The sequence below is a fragment of the Manacus vitellinus genome, unplaced genomic scaffold, assembly GCF_001715985.3.
Source record: "Manacus vitellinus isolate BGI_N305 unplaced genomic scaffold, ASM171598v3 scaffold_30_pilon, whole genome shotgun sequence".
Lineage (NCBI taxonomy): Eukaryota > Metazoa > Chordata > Aves > Passeriformes > Pipridae > Manacus > Manacus vitellinus.
In genome coordinates this window covers 2,016,018-2,043,285 of record NW_021940291.1, presented here as the reverse complement: position 1 = coordinate 2,043,285, position 27,268 = coordinate 2,016,018, and the positions used below count along the sequence as shown (strand labels likewise).

The 27,268-nt window shown below is 37.1% G+C and overlaps 1 protein-coding gene and 2 non-coding genes across 6 annotated transcripts; all 3 read left to right on the top strand.

The window, feature by feature from the left end:
- Nucleotides 1-647: 647 nt before the first annotated feature.
- NAP1L4 (nucleosome assembly protein 1 like 4) lies at nucleotides 648-26,267 on the top strand. Of its 4 annotated transcripts, none has more exons than XM_018076050.2 (16): nucleotides 648-723; nucleotides 2,832-2,863; nucleotides 4,113-4,174; nucleotides 5,434-5,533; nucleotides 6,453-6,594; nucleotides 6,700-6,786; nucleotides 8,277-8,396; nucleotides 8,953-9,024; nucleotides 12,219-12,358; nucleotides 14,304-14,449; nucleotides 16,333-16,355; nucleotides 16,707-16,826; nucleotides 17,120-17,149; nucleotides 18,365-18,421; nucleotides 19,589-19,626; nucleotides 24,984-26,267. In XM_018076050.2, the coding sequence occupies exons 2-15, from the start codon at nucleotides 2,850-2,852 to the stop codon at nucleotides 19,592-19,594; spliced, it is 1,119 nt and encodes a 372-aa protein (XP_017931539.1). In that variant the 5' UTR covers nucleotides 648-723; nucleotides 2,832-2,849; the 3' UTR covers nucleotides 19,595-19,626; nucleotides 24,984-26,267. The 4 variants fall into 4 exon arrangements, 3 of the variants coding, with proteins under 3 accessions (XP_017931539.1, XP_017931536.1, XP_017931537.1); XR_001921072.2 differs by having other exon boundaries at nucleotides 650-723; nucleotides 18,344-18,421; XM_018076047.2 differs by lacking the exon at nucleotides 19,589-19,626.
- Nucleotides 6,986-7,112, top strand: LOC112841176. Its single transcript, XR_003212802.1, has one exon. It is a non-coding gene; the product is annotated as a small nucleolar RNA SNORA54 (small nucleolar RNA).
- On the top strand, nucleotides 10,204-10,324 carry LOC112841171. The gene has a single exon (XR_003212797.1). It is a non-coding gene; the product is annotated as a small nucleolar RNA SNORA54 (small nucleolar RNA).
- Nucleotides 26,268-27,268: the final 1,001 nt, after the last annotated feature.

The following is a 27,268-nucleotide window of genomic DNA, read 5'->3' as shown; positions in this document are numbered from 1 at the left end:
TTTGTATAACAAGTCATAGGCTTTCTTGGTAGAGAAGATTTATTTTGTGTACACTTTATTTGTGAGTACACCTTGCCAATGTACAAACTTTTCCTTTAAATATCCTTCAGGATATTACTTGTCCTTGTAATGGCCTTTTCCTATCCTGGTGTGCATTGAGTTTAGGGTTTCCTGCTGTTTTTAGTGACTGATGGTGGGTGATGTTTGTGCCAGACCAGTTGCAGCAGCCTGTGCTGTGTGGGACAGGGGGTTGTTCTGGTCCCCTCTTTCCCCAGAGCTTCATGTCTGAAGCTGTCATTTGAAAACAGAGAAACAAGAAACTAATTTGGCCTCTTATTGGTGGTGGCAGCGATAACAATGATGCCTTCCACTGTTACTTCCTTGGATTTCTGATGGCTTTTCCATGTCTTCATTGGTTGTAAACTGAGCTCACTTGCTTGGAAAGCAGTGGAGATGATGAATGTGAAGACTCAATGCTTTGGTACTGCACATTTCCCGCTAGGTGTGCACTTAACTTTGTCTTTCTAAAATTATGTTTTTCTCCCCTCTCCTGCCATCAGCAGTTGTACCAAACAGTTTTGTTGGTGACTCTGTGGCAGCTGGGATGAAACTGGGAATCACAAGCATTTTCTAAGAAAATTTCTTCTAATTGTTTATTTATATACTTCTTTTTACTTTCCAGTTGCCAAAGGCACAACTCTAGGGAGTGAAACGAGGCTTAAAGTATGTATTTGCACCAGGGAATGGTGTCTTTTTTTTCTTTTTTTTTTTTGATTGTTGTTGTTTCTTGTTACTTGGCTGAATGGCTTTTGTCAGAACATGCCCAATTCATGTGTGTTCTAGTGGAGATTAATTCAACTGCTGTTTTAATGTTATTCAAGCTATGGGCAGCTTTATTCCATGTTTTCCAAACACGAGTTAGGATATTACCTTCCCTCAGCAGAGCTGAGAAGTAGTTCCCTGCAGAAAATACAGCATGTACAGTGCAGCAGAGGAATTTGCTTTTCATTAGCTCTGTCACTGGGCATAGGTTGGAAGCAACAAGTGTTTGAGGATAATTTTTAAGTAACACAAATCTGCATTTTTAGTTGCTTACTGTAGCCTCTTCTAATAGTGACTGGGATCATATAACTTGTTGGCTGAACTCTGATGTTAGGTCAATTTGCTCTGTCTTACCTTTCTAATTGTATTTTTTTTCTCTGCCTTCTCTCTGCTATGAAAGCCTCATTTCTGCTCCTTTATTTCTTCAGCTGTAAGATAGTAAAAACTTTCTGTTTTGCCCTAGCAGGTGGTTGGTGGCATTGCCACTTTCTCTTGTTATGTTTAAGGCAAGAGGAAGTGTTTGCAAATAAATCTGCCTGAGCTGGTGAAACACCTACTCTGCCAGGAGCCCCTTTTGTTTGTTCCTGGACTTACCCTATCCGGTGGGCTCATAGGCTTGTTTGGTAGATGTTAAACAACTTCCTGTGGAATAATCTGAAGTATGCTCCTAGTTCTTTTGTAAATGAACAAAGCGTTTCAGCTCTATTTAAAGTGGTTGTGAAAGTGTTGCTTTTCCAGCTTAGAGCAGGATTCAGCATTTTCCAGATGGGAGAGTGTGTGCAATCTCTGGGCTGCCGCTCAAGTTGGCATTAGCACTTGGGTTCTTCTTTGGTAGCCCTGGGTTGGAAGATGGGCCTAATCAGCCTGCTGGGCCTTTATAGAATCTAAGAAATCATATCTGTCAACTCTCACAAGTGATTGAAGCTCCTCTTTGTTCTGAACTTGACTTGCAGACTAACATCTTTCTTGAAAGCTTGGTAGTGGATAATATCACCTACGCTTCTGTGTGGTAGGAAGTGATTGCTTGAATTTGTGTTCAGCTGTTTAGAATGGGGGTAAAGAAAGAAAGAAAAAAAACAATCTCTATTACTAAAATAGATGTACAGATTCGGATATTTCATCCCAGTAAAGAAAAAACAGCAAAATAGGTAAGACAATCTGTCTCCCCCTGGTTTCTCAGGAGAGCTAATTTAGATATTGGGGGCTGGGGTAGTTGTGCTAAACTTGGTTCCAGTCATTGCTAATACCAAGATTTTAACTTTTGTCTTTCCTCTTCATTTTCTCACACCTGATAAAAATATCCAAGGCAAATCTTTATATAGAGGATTGTGCCCTCGTACCTACTGTCAAAACCCCTTCTCTTGGTAAATAATTTTCTTCCCTTCAGTGTTTTTCTTTATCTAGTAGCAGGCTCACTGTAGAGCAGCAGAGGCAGCTATTCATGAACATAGCCCTGATTAGACAGATAAGTGAAGCATATTTTTCTGCCTGGGTGATACAAGAAAAAAGTCATTTGGAAGTTGTTGTAATTGATTCATTTAAACTTTCATTCTTTTCAGCTCTAGTATGCTACTGTAGTATAGGCAGAGATTAAAAATTCATTATTTACTTTGATACTGTTAAGGAATTAGAAAATAATGTCTTCCTCTTTGGCTTATTTTTGTTTAATAGAATGCAGAGCTAATCTAGGAAACTGTGGCACTTGTCTTCAGGCTGAAGACACATAGTAGGGTAGAAATGTATTAGTATCTGGAGTATTTAAGAGAAAAATAAGTTTTAGGGGGGTTAAACCACCTAACAGACTATTTAAAAACTGAGCAAGTTCCAATGAATTGGGTACTGTGGTAGCTATTTACTGTAAGGAATTATGTATAATGAGTTTCTTAGCAAAACCAGCAGCTGTTAATTTGTATTGAGGTTTTAAACAATGACCTGTTCTATTTTCATCATCTATTGAGGTAAACAAATTGCTGTTAAAGTATTTTTAAATGCTGTTTTTCAACTTGCAGGTGGATACAGGCACACAGATGGCAGATAACAGGTATGTTGGACTGTTTTCTTGAAGTTAAATCAAGGTAGTCAGAGCCAACAGTATATCTGGTCTTCTGCAGGAGAATTGTTTGGGTTTTTTAACCTGTGAAGAGTGGATTACCAAACTTGGATAAGAATGAAGTGGTACTATTTTCTCTAACTAGACTGTTTTTACTTACAGCTAGGACAAAGTACTCCTTTGATACAGGAGAAACTGAGATTGTAGTGTATCAGATACAGCATTAGTCTTCTCTTGGATTAACATTTGTTGTCTTGATTTAGTTTTCAGTGTCCATATTTAAGTACCCTAGATAACTGAAGAGAACACTGATCCTCAGTGTTTCTGTAATATCTGTAATTTAAGTGTGCAAAAGGCACAGTTTCATTTTCTAGTTTACATAGTATTTTTTGAACGAATAACTGTCTTATGGAACAGCTGCAAATCCATACATGCTGCTGGTCTTTTGAGGCTTGCAGTGCACCAGAGTAAGCTGGATAAGCTGGTCTGTCTGGTAATTAATAATACCCCTTTGCACATATGATACCTTTTCTCATTTTTGTGTCTGAGTTAGGGTTAATTTCAGCAATGTCCAGAGTGTATTTTGTGACCTATACACTGGCAGGGAGCACAGGGAATGCTTGCTGGTTGCTGACTTGTGCTGGACCCTCTTTCCTCCAGCACAGGAAGTGTGATGGAAGACATTGTGGCAGGGAGATGGGGAGGACAGGGACATCTTTTTTAGAGTAGAAGTGAATGTTTTTACTATAAAACAAAACAGCTTGTTATGGAAGTTTGAAACAGAGCTTTTATCTCTTGTTTATCTTCCTGTCTTACCTGTATCTTTTCTTGTGTTTTTCTTCATCACTTAAAGTGTCATGTGTTTTCATTTGTGAGTAATACTGTTTTTCCTGTGTGGCGTGACCCAGTCCAGATGAATGACCAGCCATTCACTTAATGAGATGAATTTATCTGTCAAAGGTTTTTGCTTTGGGGTTGTGTTTTGTTTTGAGGTTAGTTGTTTTTATCTTTTTTTGCCTTTCCTTGCTCTGCCTTTGTATCCTACTCATGTTAGGAGATCTGGTTTCATATCCAAACCTTTAAGTTTTCACAAATCTAGGCACAAATATGTGTCTTTTATTGGCATACTTGTTTATAAAACATGTCTTGTAAAATGAAAATTCAGAGTAACTTGTTCTTAAATATTAACATTTTTGTAACATGATGCCTTTTTAATATGTTACATTTTGAATTCTTTTAGTAAAACAGAAGATACTGCTTCAGATTCTCTGGAGGCTGCTAAAAATGCAAGCAACAAAAAAGGTAAGAAATACATAGTAATAGGTAATGTTACAGAAGTGGGATAAACCTACTGCCTTGTGTATTGAAGCTTCTTTATATACACTTCCAAAGCCTTTGCAGTCAAAACTACAGATGTGTTTGCAAAGCAATGGTTTCTAGGCTAACTGTTCACTTTCTGATGTTTTCCATTTTCATTGCAGCCAAAAACAGAATAAAGGCTATATTTTTGTAACACTGAAAGTATTTTTGTATATGTTGTGACTAGGAACAGGCTTTACTATCGCACAAAATAACCCACTAGACACTTGCAATAAAGCCTGTATAGACTAGCCTGTAACAATATGTAATCGTTATCAGCATAATTATTAAAATGAGCAGTATCTATGCTAGTTCTTTACTGTCTCATTTGTTGGAAAATGCATCGTCATAATGTGTGCTCTTGGAAGTTTTTGTTCTCCATTTGGAAGATCTACAGATAACTGCTGATCAAATTAATACCTCAGTGTGCGAAAAAGCTACAGTTCCACTACTACCCTGAGTATTCAAATTTTGTAAGAGAAAGCAACACACAAACCAGACCTGTGTGCTATGCAATTTATTGGTTTTTTTAATGTCTAGGGGGGAAAAAAGCAGTGAGAAAGAATGGAAAGGTGTGAAAAGCAAATGTCTTCCCACCATGACAACCTGTGTTGTTATTAGTAAGGGTTTTTAAATCCTAACCCAGAAGCATTTTATATCTGACTTCCTGTAAAAAGAGTCTTACAGATTGTAAAATTAAAAAAATTAGCAGTTGTCGAGGTCATAGTGCTATGCTTCTTTATTGTACATTACACAAAGTAGTTGTCAGGCTTTTTTTCAGCAATCAGACTAACTGGAAAACAAACATCTTGGAAGTGTAATTCAGTGGTTTCTCTCTTGCAAATTTATATGTGGCTTATAAGATATATATAAGAGGGATATAGAGGGAGGATAAACTCCTGGTTTGCACTTTCTTACATAAGAGGAAAACGGGAAATTTGCTTATGCTGTCAGTAAACTACTTGCTTGTAAAAGCAGCTGATAGATTTGCAAAGAGAAAGGTGCTTTTTCTATCATTATTCAATATAATTATATTTCCGAAATCTGGTCCTAATTTTTTTGTGTTATTAGTTAACTATAGTAGTGTTATTTGAGATCTGAAAATAGAGAATATTTTTACTGTGGCCGCTGTAAGACACAGTATGATAAAAACACTGTAAATAAATGCAGATTTGTTTAAAAGTGGTTTTCTGTCTTTGTAGAAAAACTAGCAGACCAAGTGATGCAAAATCCACAGGCCTTGGCAGCTCTACAGGAACGTCTTGACAACACAGCACTTACTCCTTCAAGTTACATTGACACGTAAGTACTGGGCCTAATAAAATTCTTCAAAGACTGAAAGCATAATAGAATGTTACTGCTGAATAATTGAGATAGGAAATTAGAACAAATGGTTCACTAAGAAAAATGGTTGACTTAAACCACGATTCATAGTGGCCTGCTTCAGGAAGATGGAGTCAGGTTTCAGTTTGCTTACGCAAAATGGGAAACAAAATTTTGTCAGGTTCAGTGTTTTCCTTGGCTGTTATTGTTTTGGATAGAAATAACTCCGCTCCCCTCCACTGTTTCCTTCTGTGACCCTTAGTCTGGCAGGGCATGTGCTACACTGACTGACAGTTTCTGTAAGAATGCTGTCCAGGATGTAATGGAAAGTTTAGGATCTGTAAATCCCTAGTTTGAAGTTAGTTTTATATTAACTGTAAAGTAGATTTAAATATTGCCTTTAGTAAATATTTGTCTTTATTTCTTGACATAGAATAGCTGGTTGTAGATCTCTTAAAAAAAAAAATAACTTCTATAAAGAGTTCTTTTTACATGACTGTATCTGCACTTTAATAACTTAAGTGCAGATGGACAGTGTGTGCTTCGTAAGTATGACCCATGAATCAAAACTTTCCCCTGTAGAGTGCACAACTCTTATTTTTCACAGATCTAGTCTCAAAGTTTAGGTGTAAACAAAGGTATTGATTTCAGATCTCTGAACTACACAGGGAGGGTGGTGGCCCCAGGGAATGGAACAGAAGATAACACCTTTGAGAACAACTTGGGTAGGAGAGGATTCTTTCAACTTTTTGAAATAGGTGTTGAAGAAACATGTGTATTTGACATGAGCCTTTTATTTAAAAATTGCACGTAGTTATAAGCAGCCTTTTCCACAGTGATATGTTAAATAATGCTGAGGCAACTAACTTTTAACCTTAAGTAATTGTTTGGTTTTTAGTTTTCCAAAAGCAGTGATAAGAAGAATTGATGCCTTGAAAAAGCTTCAGGTGAAATGTGCCCATATAGAAGCCAAGTTCTATGAAGAAGTACATGATTTAGAGAGAAAATACGCAGCACTCTATCAACCCCTTTTTGATAAGGTAAGAAAACTATGTATATGATTTTTATTTTCTTGTTCCCATCACTTCTGGTTGAATATGTATAACTTTACATCTTCAATTACATTCTTCATTTTTCTAACACAGAGGAGAGAGTTTATTAATGGAGAAGCTGAACCCACAGATGCAGAGGCAGAATGGCACAGTGAAAATGAGGAAGAAGAAAAACTGGCTGTGAGTACAAGCTGAGTGATGAACTACTGGTATATCAGATTGTCAGTTAGTTCCTGTTCTTTTCATTGAGAGACTCATCTTTTTATCAGTAACATGTTCTTGTGATGAATACACTGTTATGTCCAGTGAAAGCTTCTAAGCTATTAGTTTAGCCTTTTTTCAAATTTGTAACCTGAGTGAATTGAAAAGTTGCCTTTGTTGGCACTGTTCGTAACCTGTTAACAGCATCTTCCTGCTAATGGGTTCCATTCCAGTGCTACATGATACCCCCAGGTAATAAAGGCTGGTTGTTTGTCTGCCTGTCCCTGTTATTTTGGGGGACATAGTTAGCTTTCATTTTCATAAATACAGATTAGACACGTCACAGAGTCATAAAACGGAATCGGACCTAATAAAATGCGTGCTGCCTAAAATGTGTGGATTCCTACTTGTCTCTTGAGTAGGAACTATCTAGATTTAGGAGGGATAATATAGTCTGTAGGCTGCCTGTTACTTTCCTGTCATCATTTTTGGAGATGTTTGCTCATGGCTGGCTTTTTCTCAAAGAAGGGACCTACTTAGAAAGTTGTTTGCCATTCTATCGGTTTCTTTGCATTTTTTCCTTGACCTGATTTTATTCAGTTTTCTTTGGACGCTGTTCTGTATACAAAGCAAATTGTTCTCTTTGTTTTACTGATCTCCTGAGATTTAGCATGACACAGAGTGCTCCTTGTGCATAAGCAAAAAATGTTTGGTAGGCTTTGTGTAAATACAGCATTGACAGGCCGTATTCCACACAACTATAAAATCAGAAACATGTCTAGGTGGGAAATAACTGCAGCTTTATGTTCTTAATTAGTGGTGACCCAAGCAGCTGCTGTTAAGAAGATCTTATATATGTGCTGCTCTCTAGTGGTGTAAAAGGAAAGGTGCAATACAACTAATTCAGACTGCGCATTTCCTGCGATTTTTTTTGTGATGGAGAAATGTCTGTAGGGACTCCTATATCACAAGGTAGTAATTCAAGACTGTAATAATTAAAAATAACCATGAAAACCAATTTTACGAAGTATTTTGAGAAACTGGGAAGGTAAAACAGTATTTCAGAGGGCAGAGTTAAATTTTTAAGTTTTAGATGAAACACTGTAAATGGCACATGAAGCTACAGAAAGTAGATTAATAGAAAAATAGAAATGTATTTATATTTTTTTCTATTTGGAGAAAGAAATGTGTTTTATTTATTTTTCCTAAGTCAGTGAAGCTGTCACTTGGTCTATTTAGTCTTCATATAAAAGAATTTCAAATGAGATTAAAGTAAATCTGAATTAAATGTATACATGTTAAGTTGTGTAAGTAAACCCTGTATCTCTTCATTGACAGAAAAAAACTGTACATTTCAAATGTTCCTTAAACACAGTTTCAGAGATGGCAATTGTTTTGTCTACCTCTGTTTATTAAATATACTAAGTCACAATTTAATTTCTCAAATTTGTCTGTATTTTTTTTCTCAGGGAGACCTGAAAAATGCAATGGTAATAGAAGAAAAAGCAGAAGAGACAAATGTCAAAGGAATTCCAGACTTCTGGTTTACTATCTTTAGGAATGTAGATATGCTAAGTGAATTAGTACAAGTAAGTTTCTCCTCGGAAAGGAGTGACTTCTGTTGTGTAAATGAATTGCTTTTTCCCATTAGTAGTCAGTCTTTGTGGAATGTGTGTGAGAGACCAAATATTTGAGCCTTTAGAATCCCTGAAGATGCTTGAAAGGCTAATGATGGACAAGCACTGTTAATTTAGCCCATAAAGGATTATTTTTGCAAGGATATTATAAGAATATCCATGGATTAGTTGAATTCATTATGTAGTTTTGCCCACAGTTATATTAATTGCTTTTAATGCTGTTAAGGAAGAATTCCCTGAAGCATGTGAGTCTCACTGGCAATAAATATCCTGAATGGTTACTGTATTTTTGGTCATACTCACACAGCCTGGCATTTGGCACCTTTTTTACTGAAGGTGAGGCCTAACAATTGAGATTTGGCACGTTGTATTTGCAACTGTGACTTAAGAAATTTGGATCCAGGTCTTTACTTCAGCTGAAATTGCTGAATAATTACAAGGTTATTAAGAAGAGGAGGTTCTCCCAAATATTGCCTGCTGAATAGGGTTTTACTTTTTTTCTGCTTAGGAATATGATGAACCTATCTTGAAACATCTGCAGGATATTAAAGTTAAGTTTTCTGAACCTGGACAGCCTATGGTGAGTTTCCTCTGCTTGCTTGTTTCTCATGAAGATTGTAGTAGTGAAGTGAACAGCATTCCAAAGTTTTCATTCAACTCTTGGGCTGTAATGTGTGTGTGAGATTTCTTTCTAAGCTAATATTTTCATGCTTGGCCTTTTAAAGATTTACCTTCAACCTTCCTGACCCTTTGCTCTTTTATTCTTAGCCGGGACATCTGTAACATCATTGTAATTTATAGATAAAAATTCTTGTTCAATTCTGTCTAGTTTTTGCTTTCTTTTTCTCTCTCAAGTTCTGGTATAGCTGCTCTTAGTAATAAAGCTGTATGTGTGCTTTTCATTTTCAAATGAAAATTAATTGTGGGAAAAATTCTGGATGCTACTTGCATCTTTTTTGATAAAATATTGAATGCAGTGACTTGGTGATACTAATCAAAAATAATGATGGATACTGTGTTATTAAAAGGCACAGAAAATATATTAGATGATCTTTTAAAAGTGTACCTAGTGAGTATTTTTTAAAGTGCAGCTTGGCTTTTTTAAATTTGTTTGGAAATTGTTTCTTTATTCAAGTTCAGTGTACAGAAAAGATACTATGTTTGTTGGAAAGAAGTTGTTCTGTTGCTTATTTAATTTGTCCAGACTATACTTATTCCTTAAATTCCTTCTTAGAGGGAGGCAGGGAGAAGGATGGAATTACAGCCTACACATCCTTTCTTTATTTTTTATCATTGTGGCTTTTTTCTGATATTTCTTTTTTCTTGTTTTACCTTACGGATTTATAGTCTTCTGACAATATCCAAAATAAATGCAAGAAAAGCTCTATTGAAGATTCACATAAAGATGAAAGGACTTTCTCAGAATAGCTTTTAAAGGTTAATACCAGATGAAGCAAAGTTTGTTTGTTTTTTTTAATTCCTTAAACACTTGAGCTGATAATAGGCAAGAAAGTAGTACAGGTAGAGAAATATTGAGAATTAAGTTTCTAAACACTGCTAGGGCTAAAGGAGAGGATACAGGTGTTATGAAGAAAATGAATTGTCTAAGCACAAAGTACAGTATTCTAAGAAGTTGGTTCTTTTCATCTTGAAGCATATCTATTTGGTGGCATTTGGATGATTTGGTAATAATTGGTTTTGCCTATACTATTTTCGTGTTCTCATTCAGCTCTTAAAACATCAATGGATTTCTCTCGTCTTGCACTGTTCGTAACCTTTTGACAGCACATTTCTGTAAATAGGTTCCATTCCAGTCCTACATTAAATCCAGTAATGGGAGGCTGACAAATGCCATGTCCCTTCTGTATTTGGAGACAAAGGATGCATTACTAACTGCTTGAGTGAAACCCGTTTTCCATTGGTGTGTGACTCTTGTCTGAAATTCTCTCGCTGTTGAAAATCGGTGCAGCAGTGGCTGCTTTGTGCTGTGAAAGCTTCACATAACCAGTGTGTAATAAATACACTAATTCTGCTGGGGAGTAGGTTTTGCTGCTAAAAGAAGTACATGATAGTTAGGCATTTTCCGAGTTACTGTTGACCCAAAGCCATTAACTGTAGTTGTGGCACTCCAGAAGTGGATTTGCCTGGCTACAGTTAACATGCTTTCAAGTTCTGTTTGTTATAGCATGTACATAGAAACTTTTATCCACATGAAGCATAAGCAATTCCTTCACTGTTTTGCTTTTACTTATTTATAATCACGTGAATAAACTTACATGTATTTTATCATTTTAATTTCTACCTATATATTTATTTGGTCATCAGGATCCTCAGCTAGCATATTCAGACCTGTGGGTATAACTTAAATAGCTTAAAAAAGTAAGTTATCTTTTTTGGGGTGTATGAGAACATAACAGATAAAAAACGTAAAGGTATCCAAGTAAACACTACTGCAATGCTTCAAATAGTATGTGAAACTTGAAGTTTCTTGTCTCCTAATTAGCAGGTAAACAAATGCTGAAATGCAGCCTCTGCAGATACTGTTGTCTTGCTAGTCCTTGGGATCCTGCATGCGAAGTAGTGCCACTGGTTGCCTATTTATAGCCCCAGTGATGGTTTATGGGATTATTTGGGTATGAGTGTTCGTCACTGATAGTGGATAAGCTAAGTTTGTAACTATTCCCCTGAGCGTGTTTGCCAGGCAGAGATTACCCTTAGCTGAAGATGGCCTCCAAACCACACAGCTGTCTTGAATTGCTTTAAAATGGAAGTAAAGCTAAAATAGGCAATGTGAAGCCAAGACAGATATTCCAGTGTACCGCTGGGTCCCACTAGCTTCCTTCACTTGAACAGAGTTTGGGAAGGTTGCTGTTGCCACCAGTTTCCATCACTCCTTGACCACTGTCTTTGCAGACTGCAGTCGTGTGAGGAGATTCATGAGGCCTTAGAAAGATTAAGGAGCCTTTGGGAGATGAGTGAGGGATAAATGTCTTTGAACAGGCTGTTGTCTCCAGAGTTGTTTATCCTGTTTGCACATGGATGGCCTTGAAAAAGAGGATGGCAAGGCAGGCTTGGTGACAACAGACCATTTTCTGGCCTGACTCTGAAGAATGCCTGGGGAAGTATATTCAAGGCTAGTGTTTTTGGCAGTTACAGGTGCTTCAGGCTGTAGCCTGTTAAGACATGTATAATTGTAGGATTCAGTTTGAGCCAGTGTTCTTTTGCAGGATTTTCTGTTATCAAATGGAAAAAACCCCTCTGGTTCCTGGTGAACTGTACTGTTAAAATAAACTCCTTCAATCTAAATTTTGGTTTAATCAGAAATAAAGTTTGTTTCAGTCTCTTAAGGTCATGACCTTGATCAGAACTACTGTGGTGCTATTCTAATGTCAAAATGACTTCAGAGTAACATCATCCCTAGTGCAAGGATGATGAGAGGCTTCCACAGAAAATGAAACCAAGACTTTTTTATCAAAATACTTATTTCTAAAGTTGCTTTTAAGACAGCAGTTCTATGTGTAAAGGTGAATGAAGTGTAGTAATTACCTGATTATAATTTCATTGTTAGCCATGGTTGTTCAGGCTTCTTGCACTTTCGGAATTGGTTGATGTTCTTAAATTTCCTGCTTCTGCTGTAGTTTGAAAGATATGTTTGCCATCAAAATCTCATTTTTTCCTGTATTCAGAGATTGATTAATGATAATTTTGCTGATGTGCTATTTCAACAAAAAAAATTTCGTGGTAACATAAAATTATAATGGAAATTTTTTCCAGTCTTTCTCATTAGAGTTCCACTTCGGGCCCAATGACTACTTTTCTAATTCAGTCCTGACAAAAACATACAAGATGAAGTCGGAGCCAGACAAGACAGATCCCTTTTCATTTGAAGGACCTGAAATAGTTGATTGTGAGGGGTAAGGAAAACTAAAATTCAAAAAAGCTTCTGAAGTAATAGTGCATTTTTTTTTTTCTTACTGTGTTAATGATTAATGAAGATAAAATTGTTATTGACTTAAAAACTGGGAATGTTTGTAGGGATTATGATGATGTTAGCCTCAGCATCAGAAGGAACAGATGCCTGGATGTAGATATGTTTTAACACAGTGTATATTTTAAATTATATGCCTTTGAAATGTAATACTTGGCTAATTGAGGTAACCTGTTATTTCCAGGTAACTAGGTAAATTAATTTTACTCATTACATTTCACAGACCACCTCTCCTCCTTAGTCTGATGACTAGCCTTAGACTCTCTTGGATTCTTGTCATCTCTTCAGCAATTATTATTCCAGCAGGAATTGGTATATTATGATCAGGCAGGAATTGTACCATCATTCTTCAGCCTGTTTTGAGGCTGGAACGTACTGGCCACGTAGTTTGGTTCTGGTAGTTGTGGCTAATGCAGCAATTTTCAATGTTTTATGTTTTTTTCAAAATGTGTTCAGAAACCAACTGTGGAATGGTGAATTCTTGTCTGAGTTGGACACCACATTAGAGTTTTTTTGGGGGGTGAAAGATCATTCCATCTAACCTAAGACTTTCTCTTCCCATCAGTGATCTCTGTCCTATAACCAAATTTCAGTACCACACCAGAGCAGAACTGACAAAAATGAAAAATGGTTTTGTACCTTATTTTTCTTAGCTTCTTTGGTGTTTTTTTCTGTTGATATTTTTCTTGGGTTTTAGTTACGTTTTTATCCTTTCAAGGATGTGTTTTGGTGGGGGATTTTGTTTTTTGGGGGGTTTTGTGTTTTGGTTTTTTTTTTAACTAACACTTAAGAAATGCCAAATACTTGGGTTTTTTTGAAGGCATCCTGACGACCTCAAAACCTTTTGACTTGTAGTGCTACATACTAGCTTCTGAATTGAGTATTCACCTGAAGTGAGGCAGAACATCTACTTGCATGTTTAGTGAAGGTTGTGTCCAAGTTACAGACTAGTCCATGTTGAAGGAAACTTTAGTTAATTACAACAAAATGTTTTCAGTTTAAGTCTCACAGAGGGATGCTTTCCTAAATTGCTGATATGTCAGAACTTTGATTTCAGTTGATGTTTCCTGATGAAGGTGTTAGATACTGGTACAAGTAGAGCAGGAAAACATATCTGTGACTTGTTACACAGGTTAAGCATAAAACTGTTGACTTTGACCATTTATATATAGGACAATATATTTTGGGACACTTAAGGATTACTGTGACCCCATTATTTCCATTGCAAGAGAACTAGTTGTGTTTGCCCCTCATTCTTTGCCATGTGCAGTTTTGGGTAAAACTGTAGGTGCATGGAGAGAGACTTTTAGTTGACATAAAGTGTCAGTTTGTACAGTAGCAGGACAGGGAAGTAAACTCTTTCCAGCTTGCTGCACTTGGCTGCCAAGTCATTCTGAGCCCTGCTCTTTATAGAGCTAAAACATCCCTCTCCTTGGCCCACTCTTTGTGCATTTATTTTTAGGATACAGGGCACTGCCTTGACCTGTAGTGACAGGGTTGTTTCCTACTGGTCTGACTGAGATTTTTTTTCTCTAACAGCTTTATCACGTCCTTGGTTACAGAACTCCAGTAGTTGGGTCAAAGGGGTTATTAAAGTTTGGGGGGGGGCAGTGATTACTCTGTGAAAACAAACTTGTACAGCATTTTCCTTTAGGGAACTATTCAATGTGTCCAACATAGGCTTAGTCTCTAGCACTGTGTGCATCCACTTCACATCTTGTCAAGCAGATTTGCTTGTCAGTGTGTGTAAAACTAGCTTTATCCAGAGAATAATAAACCATCTTTGCCTTGATGTTGCTGCTCTGATACTCAGTTCCCTATTTTCACTGATGTCTTCTGTTAAAATGCTGTTTTCCATGTGTTGTCTCTAGGTGTACTATTGACTGGAAGAAAGGAAAAAATGTTACAGTTAAAACAATCAAGAAAAAGCAGAAACACAAGGGTCGAGGCACAGTTCGGACAATTACTAAACAAGTACCTAATGATTCTTTTTTTAACTTCTTCAGCCCTATAAAGGGTAAGCTTGGAAAATAAGAATTGAGGATTCTTAAAATATGTTGTTTTATTTATATGTATGTGTATTTATGCAGCTTAAACCTTCAAACTATTTATGCTGCTGCATTGTATACTGTCTTCTTACGAGAGGAAGATTGCAAACTGCAGCCCATCCAAACAGATCATTTTGTTCTGATGTTATTCTGTAGAATTTGGCCAAGAGGTGTGCATTGTAAACAGGATTCATAGCATGGAAACAGTCTCATGTCATGTAGAATCTCCTAAAGAAGTTGACTTGTTTTACCACAGGATGGCTCCATGCATCAATTTGAGGTTTCTAACATGCAAAAGAAATCTCCTCCAGTGTTGGTCAAGTTACAGCATATCGGTTTCGTTTAAACCTTTGTCTTAAGTGACAAACTTTTTGTAGTTTCTTTTCTGATTAATTAATGATCCATAATGCTCCATACAACTTTGTAATTTTCTTAGTGGCCTTATGTTAGGTGTCTACTCATATTTAAAACAGTTTAGGTGGATTACAAAACTTTTTTTTTTTTCTTGGTACATCTCCCATTGTACTCTTTTGTGAACATGGATGGAGGAAGTAGTTTACTTGTGGACTAAAGGAGTCCTACAGGAAAGGTGATAAGGGACTCTTTCAAAGGGCAAGGAAAAATGGCTTTAGACTGAAAGAGGGCAGGTTTAGATTAGAGTTTAGAAAGAAATTCTTAATGACTGTGAGGATGGTGAGGAACTGGCACAGGTTGCCCGGAGAACTTGTGGATGCCCCATCCCTGGAAGTGTTCAAGGCCAAGTTGGATGGGGCTCTGAGCAGCCTGGTCTAGTGGAAGGTGTCCCTGCCCATGGCATGGGGGTTGAAACAAATGATCTTTAAGGTCCCTTCCAACCCAACCATTCTGTGATTCCAGAGATATACTGAACAAAATGGACATTGGTTCTTGATTCTCTTGTGGGCTATTATGAACTCCCTGTCCCTTCTAATTACCACTGCAAATCCCCACGTACATGGAGATGAGAACCAAGTGATTTGTATTTCCAAAGGGGGTTGTTTGGTGCAGAAATACCCTTTAAATTAATTTTCATTGCTGCTTTCAGAAGGCGATGGAGATTTGTTTGTATCATGTAGGTGTTATATTAATTTTTGAAATACTTAAAAGACATACTCTGGAGGTGTGTAAGAAAGATAAGACTGACATCTGCTGGTAGCTGATTTTTCAACTAAAGAACAGGCTGAGCCAAATGATCACTTTCATAGTAGGATCACAGTGCCATGGGACCTGAGTAGAAAAGGGAAATCTGTTTTGGTTTGTGTTGGAGTTTTTTGTTTTGATTTTTTTGTTGTTGTTGGTTGGTAGGTTTTGTTTATAAGCAAACAACCCCCCCCTATTCCTTACTGGTTACAGTACTGGGCCTGTTCTCAACAATACTTTGCAAATTCATGGCAAAATGTTCATCTACTTGGTATCCTCTGTATTTGGGTAGATGAGAGGGTTTGTAATGCTCTAGCAAAATAGTTACTGTAATTACAGCATTAATGCAGAAATAAAATGTGTTGATCTCTGAAAGGAGAAGTGTGATCTGAATGCCTTCTGAGTCCATCTTTGTAGAAAGAGTATTTCCTGTGCAAAAGTCTTTGACATCCATACGGCAGCTTTGATGCTCTTATTACAACATGTAAAATTCTTACAAGTACAATATCTGTAGGTTTAGCTTAATATGAATCTGAATTGTCATTAAAGGTTTAATAGCTACCTTCTGAAGCCTTTATAGCCCTAGTGTTTTCTGGTATGAGAAGGTCTTTATACTGTGTTTTGTTATCTTGAATATTGAGGTGGGCTAGACTATACATGCTTATCTTAAATTTGCTGTCTTTTCTTTTTGCAGTATCTGGTGATGGAGAGTCATTGGTAAGTTTGTTTCTGAAATGGCACAATTGCACTTTGCCACGTCCTTTTTACCAGGTCACTCTATAGTGACTATTTGGGTTCTTTCATTAAGTACTGTGTATTTTTATTGTTATTTTTGCTTTTGACACAGTAATCTGTGTGTAGAAAGTAGAAAAGTTTTACAATAAATCTCAATTCTGCAAATCTAGATTTAGACCTTAGATTTTGTTACAAAGTATACTGAAAGGACATGTGACCTGAAGGTGGATGATGACAGTGTAATATGTTCTTAAACCTGTAACTTTGAAATACTTTTGTCTGCTTCTGTACATCATGTTTGTAGTAGAAAAATCAAGCTGACTTGCCTTACAGGATGAAGATTCAGAATATACTTTAGCTGCAGATTTTGAAATTGGACACTTCTTCCGTGAAAGGATAGTCCCTCGTGCTGTGCTGTATTTCACTGGTGAAGCTATAGAGGATGATGATAACGTATGTATGCTCTTAGCATTTTGTTTATTAGTCACCATGTAGGTAGAAACGTTCTCCTCCTTTTCTGATTAGACTGGTATGAAGTATTAATTACAAGAGAGTAACAAAAAGCCTTGAAGAGATTCCTGTTACTGGGGAATAGGAAAGAATTATTCAGCTTGCTATGAGTTGTTAATCTGCTTCTGAAAGGGGCTTAGTTTCAATTACTGTGTTTGAATATGCTACATCTATTACTGCAGAAGTTTTCATGCAAATATTAGTAGAGCTAATAAAACCTTGGGTTTGTTTTTCAGTTTGAAGAAGATGAAGAAGGTGAAGAGGAGGTGAGATGCACACTGTATCTTTTATAGATAACTGATTAGCTACAGTACCAGAAATAGTTCTACATAGAGTAGAAAATAGTTGTTTGTAAATGCTCTCGTGGATGATACTTCTTTCCAAAAGACTTCAGCATGCCTGACTTAAAAAAATCTGTGGCTGGTTTTTCTTCTTCATAAAAGTACTTTCTGCAAGAACATTTATCCATTTTTTTCCCAGTATTTTGAAAGCTGCTTTCTGATGTGAGTCAAAAATTAAAGACAAGCTCTTTATTTCTTGAGTGCTGCATGATAAGAATCTTCAAGCTCATTTTTAAATATCTGTTACTTTGGAGGTAGTGGAATTCAGCTGTCAGCTTTTAGTTGTCATAAGCTTGAAGACTGGGTTTTACTAAATGTAGAGTGAAAAAGGGGGAGTGTAAAACTGCTCAGGATAAAGGCTTGATTTAGGCTGGAATTTCTAGTATACCAAGAGCTCTGCTCTGTTTGCAGTAGCATTGTATGAACACAAACATGCTATGAAAGGCTTTGCAGAAAGCCACTATGTTACCACACTTAAATGAATTAATATCCTTTACAAAGAATTCCTTTTTTTTTTTTTTTACTGCTTTTACTGTGGTATTCTTGCTAATTTGTCAAAGGTACATACCTGACTGTTGTCAGCATGCAGCCTCTTTTTTTTCTCTTTGCTTAGGCTGTTCAGTAACTAAACATGTACTTTTATTTTTTAAACTGAGTATTGATAGAAGTCTATGTGTATTTTTAACTTGTCTCCAGTGCCATATTACTTGGATGTAGTTGTGTATAGAACACAGTGCAAAAATACTGCAAAATCCTCTATACAGGAAATACATAACCTGTCCACAGTAATCCAAATAAACAGACTCTTCGGAGGGAGATCAAAACAAAGAACAAAATTAGACATTATACCTGTTACCAGAACTAAAATTCCAGGTCATGTTAGATAGAAGTTTTAAAATTGCTGGGCGACTGCAGCAGAAACTTAAATAGGAATATTGTCTTAAGCCATGCTGAAACCTTTAAATCATCTTTTAAAGATTTTACAGATGCTGAATTCTTTTATATCAGCCCAATGCTGACATCTGAAACACTCTGGAATACAGTGATAACGTAATTTGCTATTTTGCTTTTTGTCCATTACAAAAAGTTGCACTTTTAACCTGTTTTAATTTCTGTTAGTTTATCTCTATTTTGTCATAGGAGTTGGAGGGGGAAGAGGAGGGAGAAGAGGAAGAAGATGCAGAGGGTGATCCTAAGGTAAGGATTTTTGTGTGCTTAGTCACAGCAGACTATAATCATGAGCAGTGTACCTGAGGTTATAATAGTTTGTGAAAATATCAATAAATTATTTAAAAAACCCAAACTTCACCCTAACTTCTGACTGCAACATCTTCATCTTCTTCAGCACTCAAATTGCCCTTACAAGTTAATCATTCCATCAGTTGAGAAACTGTAGGTTTTGTCTTCCAACCTGCACCAAGAAAGTGATTATTTCTGAACTGTGTGCCTTTACTTCTTAATGCCATCTCTTCGTAATGCTGATAGATAATTTTTCCTTTAGAAAGTTCATGTTCAAATGTTCCTTGGCTGGACTTCAACTTAGAATTAGTCTGACAAATCTCAACTAGCTTGTTTATTTTCTTTTCCTTAGAGTTGTTCTTTATCGTTGTCCTGATGGCTGCAGGTTAGACTACACATGTCTGTACTTGGTTAGAAATCAAAAAAAGTTAGTCCTCAACTTTGAATTTGCAACTTTGATACGTGGCATAAAATTCAGCCTTAAGGGTTAGTGCTCCTTCTGATAGGCCTTTTTCAGTCCTTCAGTCCTGGTAAAGTTAATGCTTATATTTATTGAAGCTGGGACGGTGATGACAGGTTTGGGTTCATTTAGTTCTTAAAACATCAGCTTTTAATTTTTTATAAAGACAGATGAAAAAGTGGAAGGCATGCAAAACTGCTTGATCTCTGGATGACAGTCTTAACAACAGCTTAATGTGTTACTCTTCTGGTGTAGTTTTATATACAGCATCATATCACTAGTAATGCTTTTTGCAACTGTGTTGAGAATCAAGTTAGTTTTTCTTTAATGAGAAATATTGTGTACTAAAGAAAGTCTGTCTTGTGCAAAGATCAATCAAACAGGATTAGAGTGGCAGAAATAAGTATTCTGACTGCTTGGTAAGATCAAGATGCAGTGATGTACCTGTAATGGGAAACAGTTGGACAGCTGAGAAACAGTGTTAGTTCTGTGTCAATGTACATTTTTGTGAAGTATCAAATATCCTTCCAAAGGATTTGGCATTCTGTAGGAAAAAAAAAAGCTTAGGTTATCTTGGAAGGTTATGGTTTGTTGCCTCCTGTATTATTTTGTACATTTCACTTTTCATCCATGCTGACAGTTCCTTTCAATTTTTTCCCATTTAGGTGTAATATAAGTCTGTTTATCATTCATACATTTCTAGGTAAGGTGGAATTCCATTCATACCTAACTTCCAAGAGTCACATTTGTAGTCATGTAATGTGATTTGTTTTCTAGGGTTTTCTGTTTTGTTTTTTATTTTATCCTTTTATGGGGAAAAGAAATGGGGGAATTGTGACTTCAGAGTTTAGGTTTTATTAGTAAAAAATAGAAAGAAATGTGTATAGAGATGAGTGCCTTTAAATTGTGTAATTAAATTAGATTTTTCAGAATGACTCTGCCTTCCTGCCTTCTGCTTTGTCTTTGTAGCAGTCAAACTGTATTTCATATACATATGATAAAAGATACTGAGACTTGTCAGACTTTTTTTCCTTGTATCTGGTTTGATGTTGCATCTCTTCACTGTTTGTAGTGTACTTGCAAATTATTTCTTAAGTATCTTCTCTGCTCTTACACTCTTGTAAGTCATCAGCTTACTTAGTATGTCTTTTCCAACATCTTATTTATGCTGCCTGACAAAGGCAGTCAGTCACTCTTAAAAGCCTTTTCTTGTTGATCTTTCATGTTTCTGCACAGGTATTGTTCTTCTGCTCATCTGTCTCTTTGTTTAAAAGAAGAAAGAAAAAGTTCCTTCTATTGTATACTGTTATCTTTCACCTTTCATCCCATTTCTCATAGAGAACAATGCCTGCAACAGCCTCCATACTTTCCCCCCCCCTGTATTTTAGGCTGTGTCTTTTATTTTGCTTATTTAGGAAAAGCTATAATCTTTCCATGTCATTCCCTCTGCATAGATAATGCCCTTCTTTGCCTAAACTCAATATTGAGCCGTGCTTTTGTGTTGGTTTTTGGTGTTGATGTTGTTTCCAATGGGATGTGCTTTGAGACACCAGCCCCCCGCCTCAGCACACTTGCACTGGTTGTTCACCTGCAGGAGTAGAACATCCCTTTGTCACAACAGCTTACCTGTCGTCCTGTTGCACTCTGCTGCACAGCTCTTTTCCCTCCCCACAATTAAAAATTGTCAGCCACTGGCTCCAATTTTTGAAGTCAGCTTGGAATTCTTTTTTTTGTCTTTTAACACTCATAGCTCAGTCCTGTTTTCCACTCTTCCTTATGTTCATCCCATTTTCTGGTCCTGTTTCTCCCTGTCCTCTGCCTCTCTTTGCCTTTCAGTTCCTGCCCCCCATTTTTTCTTACCCAGAATAATTTTCTTTTTCATGTACAAAAAAATAATTGGTGTATTTTCCTTTCAAATTCAGTTTCTTCTCTTCAATCTTTTCCATATTACCTCCTTCTTTAGCAAATGTAGTATAACAATACATGTCAACACTTTCTGCTTTAACTTTTCCTCCTTCCTTCCTCTCACTCCTGTCTGTTTTAAGTACATTTGAGTTGTTCAGTTACAACCAGATCGTTATCACCTCTTACACAAAGCACTTATATATAAAGTAAGTTGTGGCTTTGGAAGACTGAGCAGTCAGATGATTGGAGGTAGCTTCAAAAAGATGCTACAAAACTGGATAATGTAGCTTGTTTTGTCTAGTACATTTTTCTATGTGCTTGCATGCCCTGTATTCTTTTAGCTGCCTTTATTTCACATGACTGAGGCTGTGCTTGAATTGAGAAATAGCTGACAGGGTTATACAGAATGCTGGTTTGAATCATGACTGAAAAAAACTGCTGTGCAGAGAGACTGCATGTGCTTCAAGGTGCTTTGTCTTCTAAGTTACATTAGTAGAAGGACCTGTGAGGAGCAAATTCATTTTCAGAACCAGTTGTGGGCAGAGGCAGTTTGGACTGCTTGCTTACTTAACTCTGCTTAGCTCTGGGTTTACTTCCCGTGTGTGTTTTACATCCTCGCTTTTTCTCATTCAGTAACATAGAATAGAAAATAACCAAAGATAAGTTTCAGCTTTAGGACCCCTAACTGAACTATTTCATTGAAGGCATTTGAAATACTGAAAGGCTTTCTAACCTTCTCTGCTAGAATGGGCATCAGCTGTAATGCCTACTGCTTGTGTTGATCCCACTGCTGGCAGCAGAGTTGTTTGGGAGTCAGATGAGATCTTGATGAGCCGCCTGTGCCTGCATGGCTACTTTAGCAGATGGAAAGCTTCCCAGAAAGTGAATTGGAAAAGTAAGGAGATAAAGACTTGATTGCTCTTTGAATCACCTAGGAATGTACCCTGCCTAGTATGTTTAAACATTGAAGACTTACAAAAATTCAGTGTTTCTTTTAGTGGTAACTTCATGTGAAAAAGGATCAGTCTGGAAAAAGTAAAATTGCTAAAATAAATGGCATGGATATTTTGGGCTTCTGTCCCCATCCTATAGGACACCAGTTTAACTGGATGGGTAGACATGGTGGGCTTTGTGTAGGAAAGTCATGAAAGCAGTGTTACCTCAGACCTGCTTTTCTTCTCCATTTTACCTTGTGTTCCTGCAAATTCTAGGTGATATTTTTAATTCTGAGCAAGTGCAATAAATTAGAGGCAGTGACAAAAAGCTTTATATTGATCTTTGTTAGCAAAAGAGAAAAAATAGGAGTCTCTCACCTTATTCAGCTCATTCACCTCAAAGTGGAATTAAAGGCCCAGAGTAGTTTAAACTCCTTGCACGGAATAAGTAAATATTATTAAATACTTTAAAGATATAGAAAAAAAAATTCTACCGATTTTAAAATTAAGTCTTTTCTCATGGCTACTATAGAGAATCTCTCTACAACAAGACTTCTCGTCTCTGTAGCATTGGTAGTGATCTTCAGTACATGTGTTTACTGCTAAACTTATTTTAAAACAAGATGCAATTCCTCCTTTTCTTTGCTGGTTAAAGTCTCTCTGGTCTTTATTTGCCTGGCCAACGCACTTCACTGCCTTTCTAAGATGTCTTGGGAAGTTAATTTAGGGAAATACAGCACAAATGGACTTGCTAGAATGGGGAGATAAGTGGCACAGGGTCTGTCTAAGGCAAATCAGTGGGTTGGTAGTGATTGACTGACCAAATGTCACCAAATAATCTGGGCACTGCAGGGAGAGCAGGCTCCAGCTTAATAGCACTGCCTGAGGGAGTGTGACTGTAGGATCTCCATCCCACTCACAGCTTGGGGTCTGGTCCCTGATCTCCCAGGAGCCATTAGAGGCCAGAGATAGGTTTAAACATGCACGTGCCCGATGGAGCAGCTGCAACTTGAAGGGAATTGTAGTTTATATGTGCTGTTGTCCTCTTGTGATCAGGGCATGAGATGCTTTGCATGAGGCTGACAGGTAGCTGAAGGCAGTGTGGAGCTCAGGGCTGTGCTGAGGAAAACAAAATGGTGGGAGAAAATTGAATATGTTGGAATCTGGATCTGAGATACTGTCTTGATACTGATGGCCTGCTTAAACCCTTTGTATTTATGGTCAAGATAGATACGCCCTCAACCGTAAGCTAAAAATAGCATAAAGTAGCAGTATTTGTTTCACAATCCTCCAACAACTGACTCAGATACAAGAAACCCTCAAACTGTATTTATTTTTTTTTTTGTCTGAGAGCAGTAATCAACATTGAAAGATCCTTAAGAAGGAACTTTGAGATCTGTGTGACTCAGTTTTTACAGGATAAAGAATTATATGCAATAAATAAAATTTACGTGTTTACAGAATTAAGATATAAAGAAGATAATGGGAGTTTAATAGAAAATATAACAAGTGTTTTGGTTGATCATTAAAATTTGGCCAAAATGGTTGTGGTGGTCAACCTACATGTGTCTTCTTGGTATAACAGATGAATAGGAAGGAAGGAGAGAGATGGAAAGACTTTTAAGTATATTTTAAATAAGATTTGTTACTTTATTGTGGCTCTCATCCTAAATACAAGGGAGACAAGAAGTGATGCTGTGCACTGTTCTGTGGCCATGTTCAAATACAAAGCAGTTACAAGAAGAACATAAACCTTCAGAAAGTTTTTGATAAAATGCTGCTGGTTTTACCTACCTCTAAATAAAAAGGAATAGCGTGCAATGTACTACCAGTGGCAGTTAGATTTTTCCTTTTTTAAGAGCAAGAATGCTAATTTTGTGTTCTGTGTAAAGGTGTCCCTCTTTTCCTGTACTTAGTCCCAGATGAGTGAAAATTAATTCACGTCAGTGTTACTTGGAACCCCAGGCAGATGAGAGAGAACAAAGTTGAAATTAGCCAGATGTGCTGGGTGAGGAAAACCATAAGGTCTCTTGACATATCTGTGCAGAAGAGACAGTATTTGACTGTAGTCCAGATTGTAGTGGGAATGATAGTGACCGCTCTAACCCTCAAGCAGTTTAGGTGAGGAACAGAAAAATAGCCTGGATTTAGTGCAGATTATCAAGGGCAAAACTTGATGATGAGGAAGCCTTTAACTAGTTGCACCTATTCTTCCTCGCTACAGGCAGAAAGCTTAAGTTGTCTTAGCTCTTGGTTACTTGATGTTTAATGAACTGTTGCATGATTACATCTTTTATAACATATAGAGCTCTTCTTCAGGATAGTTACTAAGAAACATTTTATGTTGCAGTCAGTGACATTCAAGTCATGTTTTATACCTGTATTTTTCTTTACTAGAATTCAGTGACTGTTATTTGTTTATAATAAACTATACTAAGAATGGTAAAGGGAGAAGCAAAGCAAAAATTCACTGAATAAATTCTACTTTCTAAGAATCCTATTTTACAACAGAAAAAGCAAGAAGTGCAGTGTAAACCTGAAGTTCTTAGCTGTTTAAGTACTTGTTCTCACTCCCAAATACACTTCCTTTTGCCAAAGGGGAAGTTGTTTTACTACCTAATGAAGGTGTTTCTACTTTTACATATTCAGATTAACATACGGACTTCTTGCCCAGTGTTAAATTGTTGAATAGTTACCTGCTGGTGATGCAGAACCTACAAGAAACCAACACATTAATTACTTTTTTATCACTTTACCTGAAAGGGCAAGGCTCCTAAAGAAAAACTCAAACGTGCTTCAGAATAAGCAGTTTACCTTCCCTGCCTTCCTCCCTCCTCAGAGTTGGAGGAGGTGGCAGTTTATTGTTAAAATTGTTTAATGGGAACTGAAAGTCAAATGAGGCTCTGTTTGGGTGAAGTAGGACGTGGTTTGCTTTCTTGTTTGTTTGAACCTCGGCCTACAGGATGGAGTGTTAAGAACACAAAAGTAGATTAAAAATTATGGGATATCAAGCAGCTGGGGGCAGGGGGAAACCCAATAAATATGGTGACTGCTGTTGGACCCTTAAGATGTGGCCTGAGTATGCATGTAGCATTTATGTACATGCTAATGATACCTAGTTAATTTGAAACTGCATAGCCAATTTCTCTTATTTGTTGAAGTGTATTCTCATATGCCATTTTGATTTTTAACTGTTTATTTTCTTTTTCCTTTTACACAGAAAGATTCCAGCCAACCTGCTGAATGCAAACAACAGTAATAAGGAAATACCACTTGGAAGTGATATTTGAACAACTTGTAACAAATAGTTGGATACCTGGCCTGCAGTTCAGGATATTCCATCGCTGCAGCACAATCTTATTAACAATGCTTACAATTAATTTGTTTTAAAATGCATGATTTTCACTAACTTTATTGCTTAACATGTACAGTGGCAACTTCAATGCATTTGGGAAATATGAGGTTTAAATAAAGCACACTCTACAGCCGTTGGTACACTGTAGCTAAGTATGTCAATAGGCCTTTAGAGCCTTTTGCCCTATGCATAGGGGAATAGTCCAGACTACCATGTGAGGATTATCCATTTTCTTGTTAAACATTGAAAATCGTGGAATAGCAATGTGCTGAGAAGCTGAAGTAAATGGATTACATGTATGGTAGCTGAAACAGATAGAGCAATATGACTTTTTTGCTAGTTCCCTCCCCCCTTTTTTAATGTTTCTCGCAACCTACAAATTGAACTAGTGCTTGAGCAGCTTTAAATGTCATATTTATTATCTCAGTACAACCAATCGAGTTGAAGTAATTTTACTTCATTGAAGAGGGTGTCATATTTGAGACTTAGTTGTTCATCTTACTATTTATTTATTCATGTTTGTAAGTACTTTGACAGAATTAGTGCTTTTTAATAGTTTTTAATATACTTGAAAAATCTTCTTCCTCTTTTGCATACAATATGGGTACTTGTAAAACAAATAATTCAAATTGGTCCCCATGTAGTAGTCTAGACAGAAGAAACAAACTTGCATCAAAATGACAACTCTTCTGGATGAAGATCAAAATGCAAAAGGCCAAACTCTTGCTGTTGGTGGAAGTGGGTTGCAGCCAAAGAACCAGAACATTTCCAGTAGTCTTACTGCTTAGTGTCCAGCATGAAAGGACCTTTCACTATGAACACAGAAATTTATCAAAATGAACCAGTTCAATAAATCTGAAGTTTGGGTGTCTTACTTGCAACACTGAAATTATTCCATTCCACAGTTTGTTTTATTTAAAGTTCTGAAGTCTTCAAAACTACCTTTTGTTGTTGTGTGGCACTTCAGGTACACATTTCTAGTTTCAGCATCCATTGCCAACCTCTGGCAGCAGTTGAATAGCAGCTGTATCAACACTGTGACCAGGCATGTAGAGTGCTCCAGCCTTACCTTACACATTTGTAACTTAATACGGTGTTTTCAATTTGTACAGAATAGATAGAATATTCTATTAAAGTTGTGAAACATGATCGTTGGTGCCTGTCTGATCCGTGATGCTTCCTGAGTTAAATGAATGCCCTTTTGCCTTTGGTAGGGAATGGTGAAGTGTTTTAACATGGCACACTCCAGCTGTTTGCCCATGCGGCTCCTGGCTCAACATCCTCCTTTGTTGTCAAAAGCCAAAGAACAGGAGCTCTTGTAAACATTAAATTATGGAGTTCTTTGATGTAAATCAGAACAAACTTGCTTAATTTGCAAGTAAACAGTCTGCAGTGTTTTGTAGGATTTGGGGTTTTTAGGGAGGCAGTGTCATAAGCTTCCACATTATCTGTGCAATTTGGTCATGGACTGAATGAGGTGCTGGCAGGCGAACCGGTTTATGATGTGTTAGGATTTTCCCACATCAATACCTCGCAGTCACAAAATGTGTAATGGTGATGCTCAGGTGACATAGTGCTAGGGCAGGAGCAGGGGAAGAAGGCAGGAACAGCGATAGGTTCTGGGCTTTATTTTTAAAAAAGTAGATTTTGTAACCTACCACTACAACTGCAGTGCACTGTGGCAGGCACAGTGTAAAGGCACGTCTGACAAGGAGGGAATAAGGAATGGAGCTTGCCCATATGTAGACTAGCTCACGGCAGTGCCAGGGATGCTAGAAACATCAAATAGAGTTCACCAGGTTTGTTCCTCTTTATACTGGAAGAAATTGAATGACAGTTCCCCCATCCTAAAGAAGCACTTTCCACTATATGGTTAAAGAGGAGTGCTGCTACCTGGAGATAAACATCTGCAAATTAGCACACCGAAGTAATTTATGTGCATGAATCCTGAAAGGCGGACTTTAATTTTGAGAAAACGGGAAATTCCAGAACATGCAGAGCAAATGTGCCAGCATCCAGGGAGCTCAAATGAGATGTGTGGATAATGAAGCTGCCTAGCAAGATGTTCATCCTAGGGAAAGTGATGGGAAAGCTGAGCTGGGATTCGTTCAAGCAGAGTTCATGTGAGTTGACACAGCCTAATAGAAAAC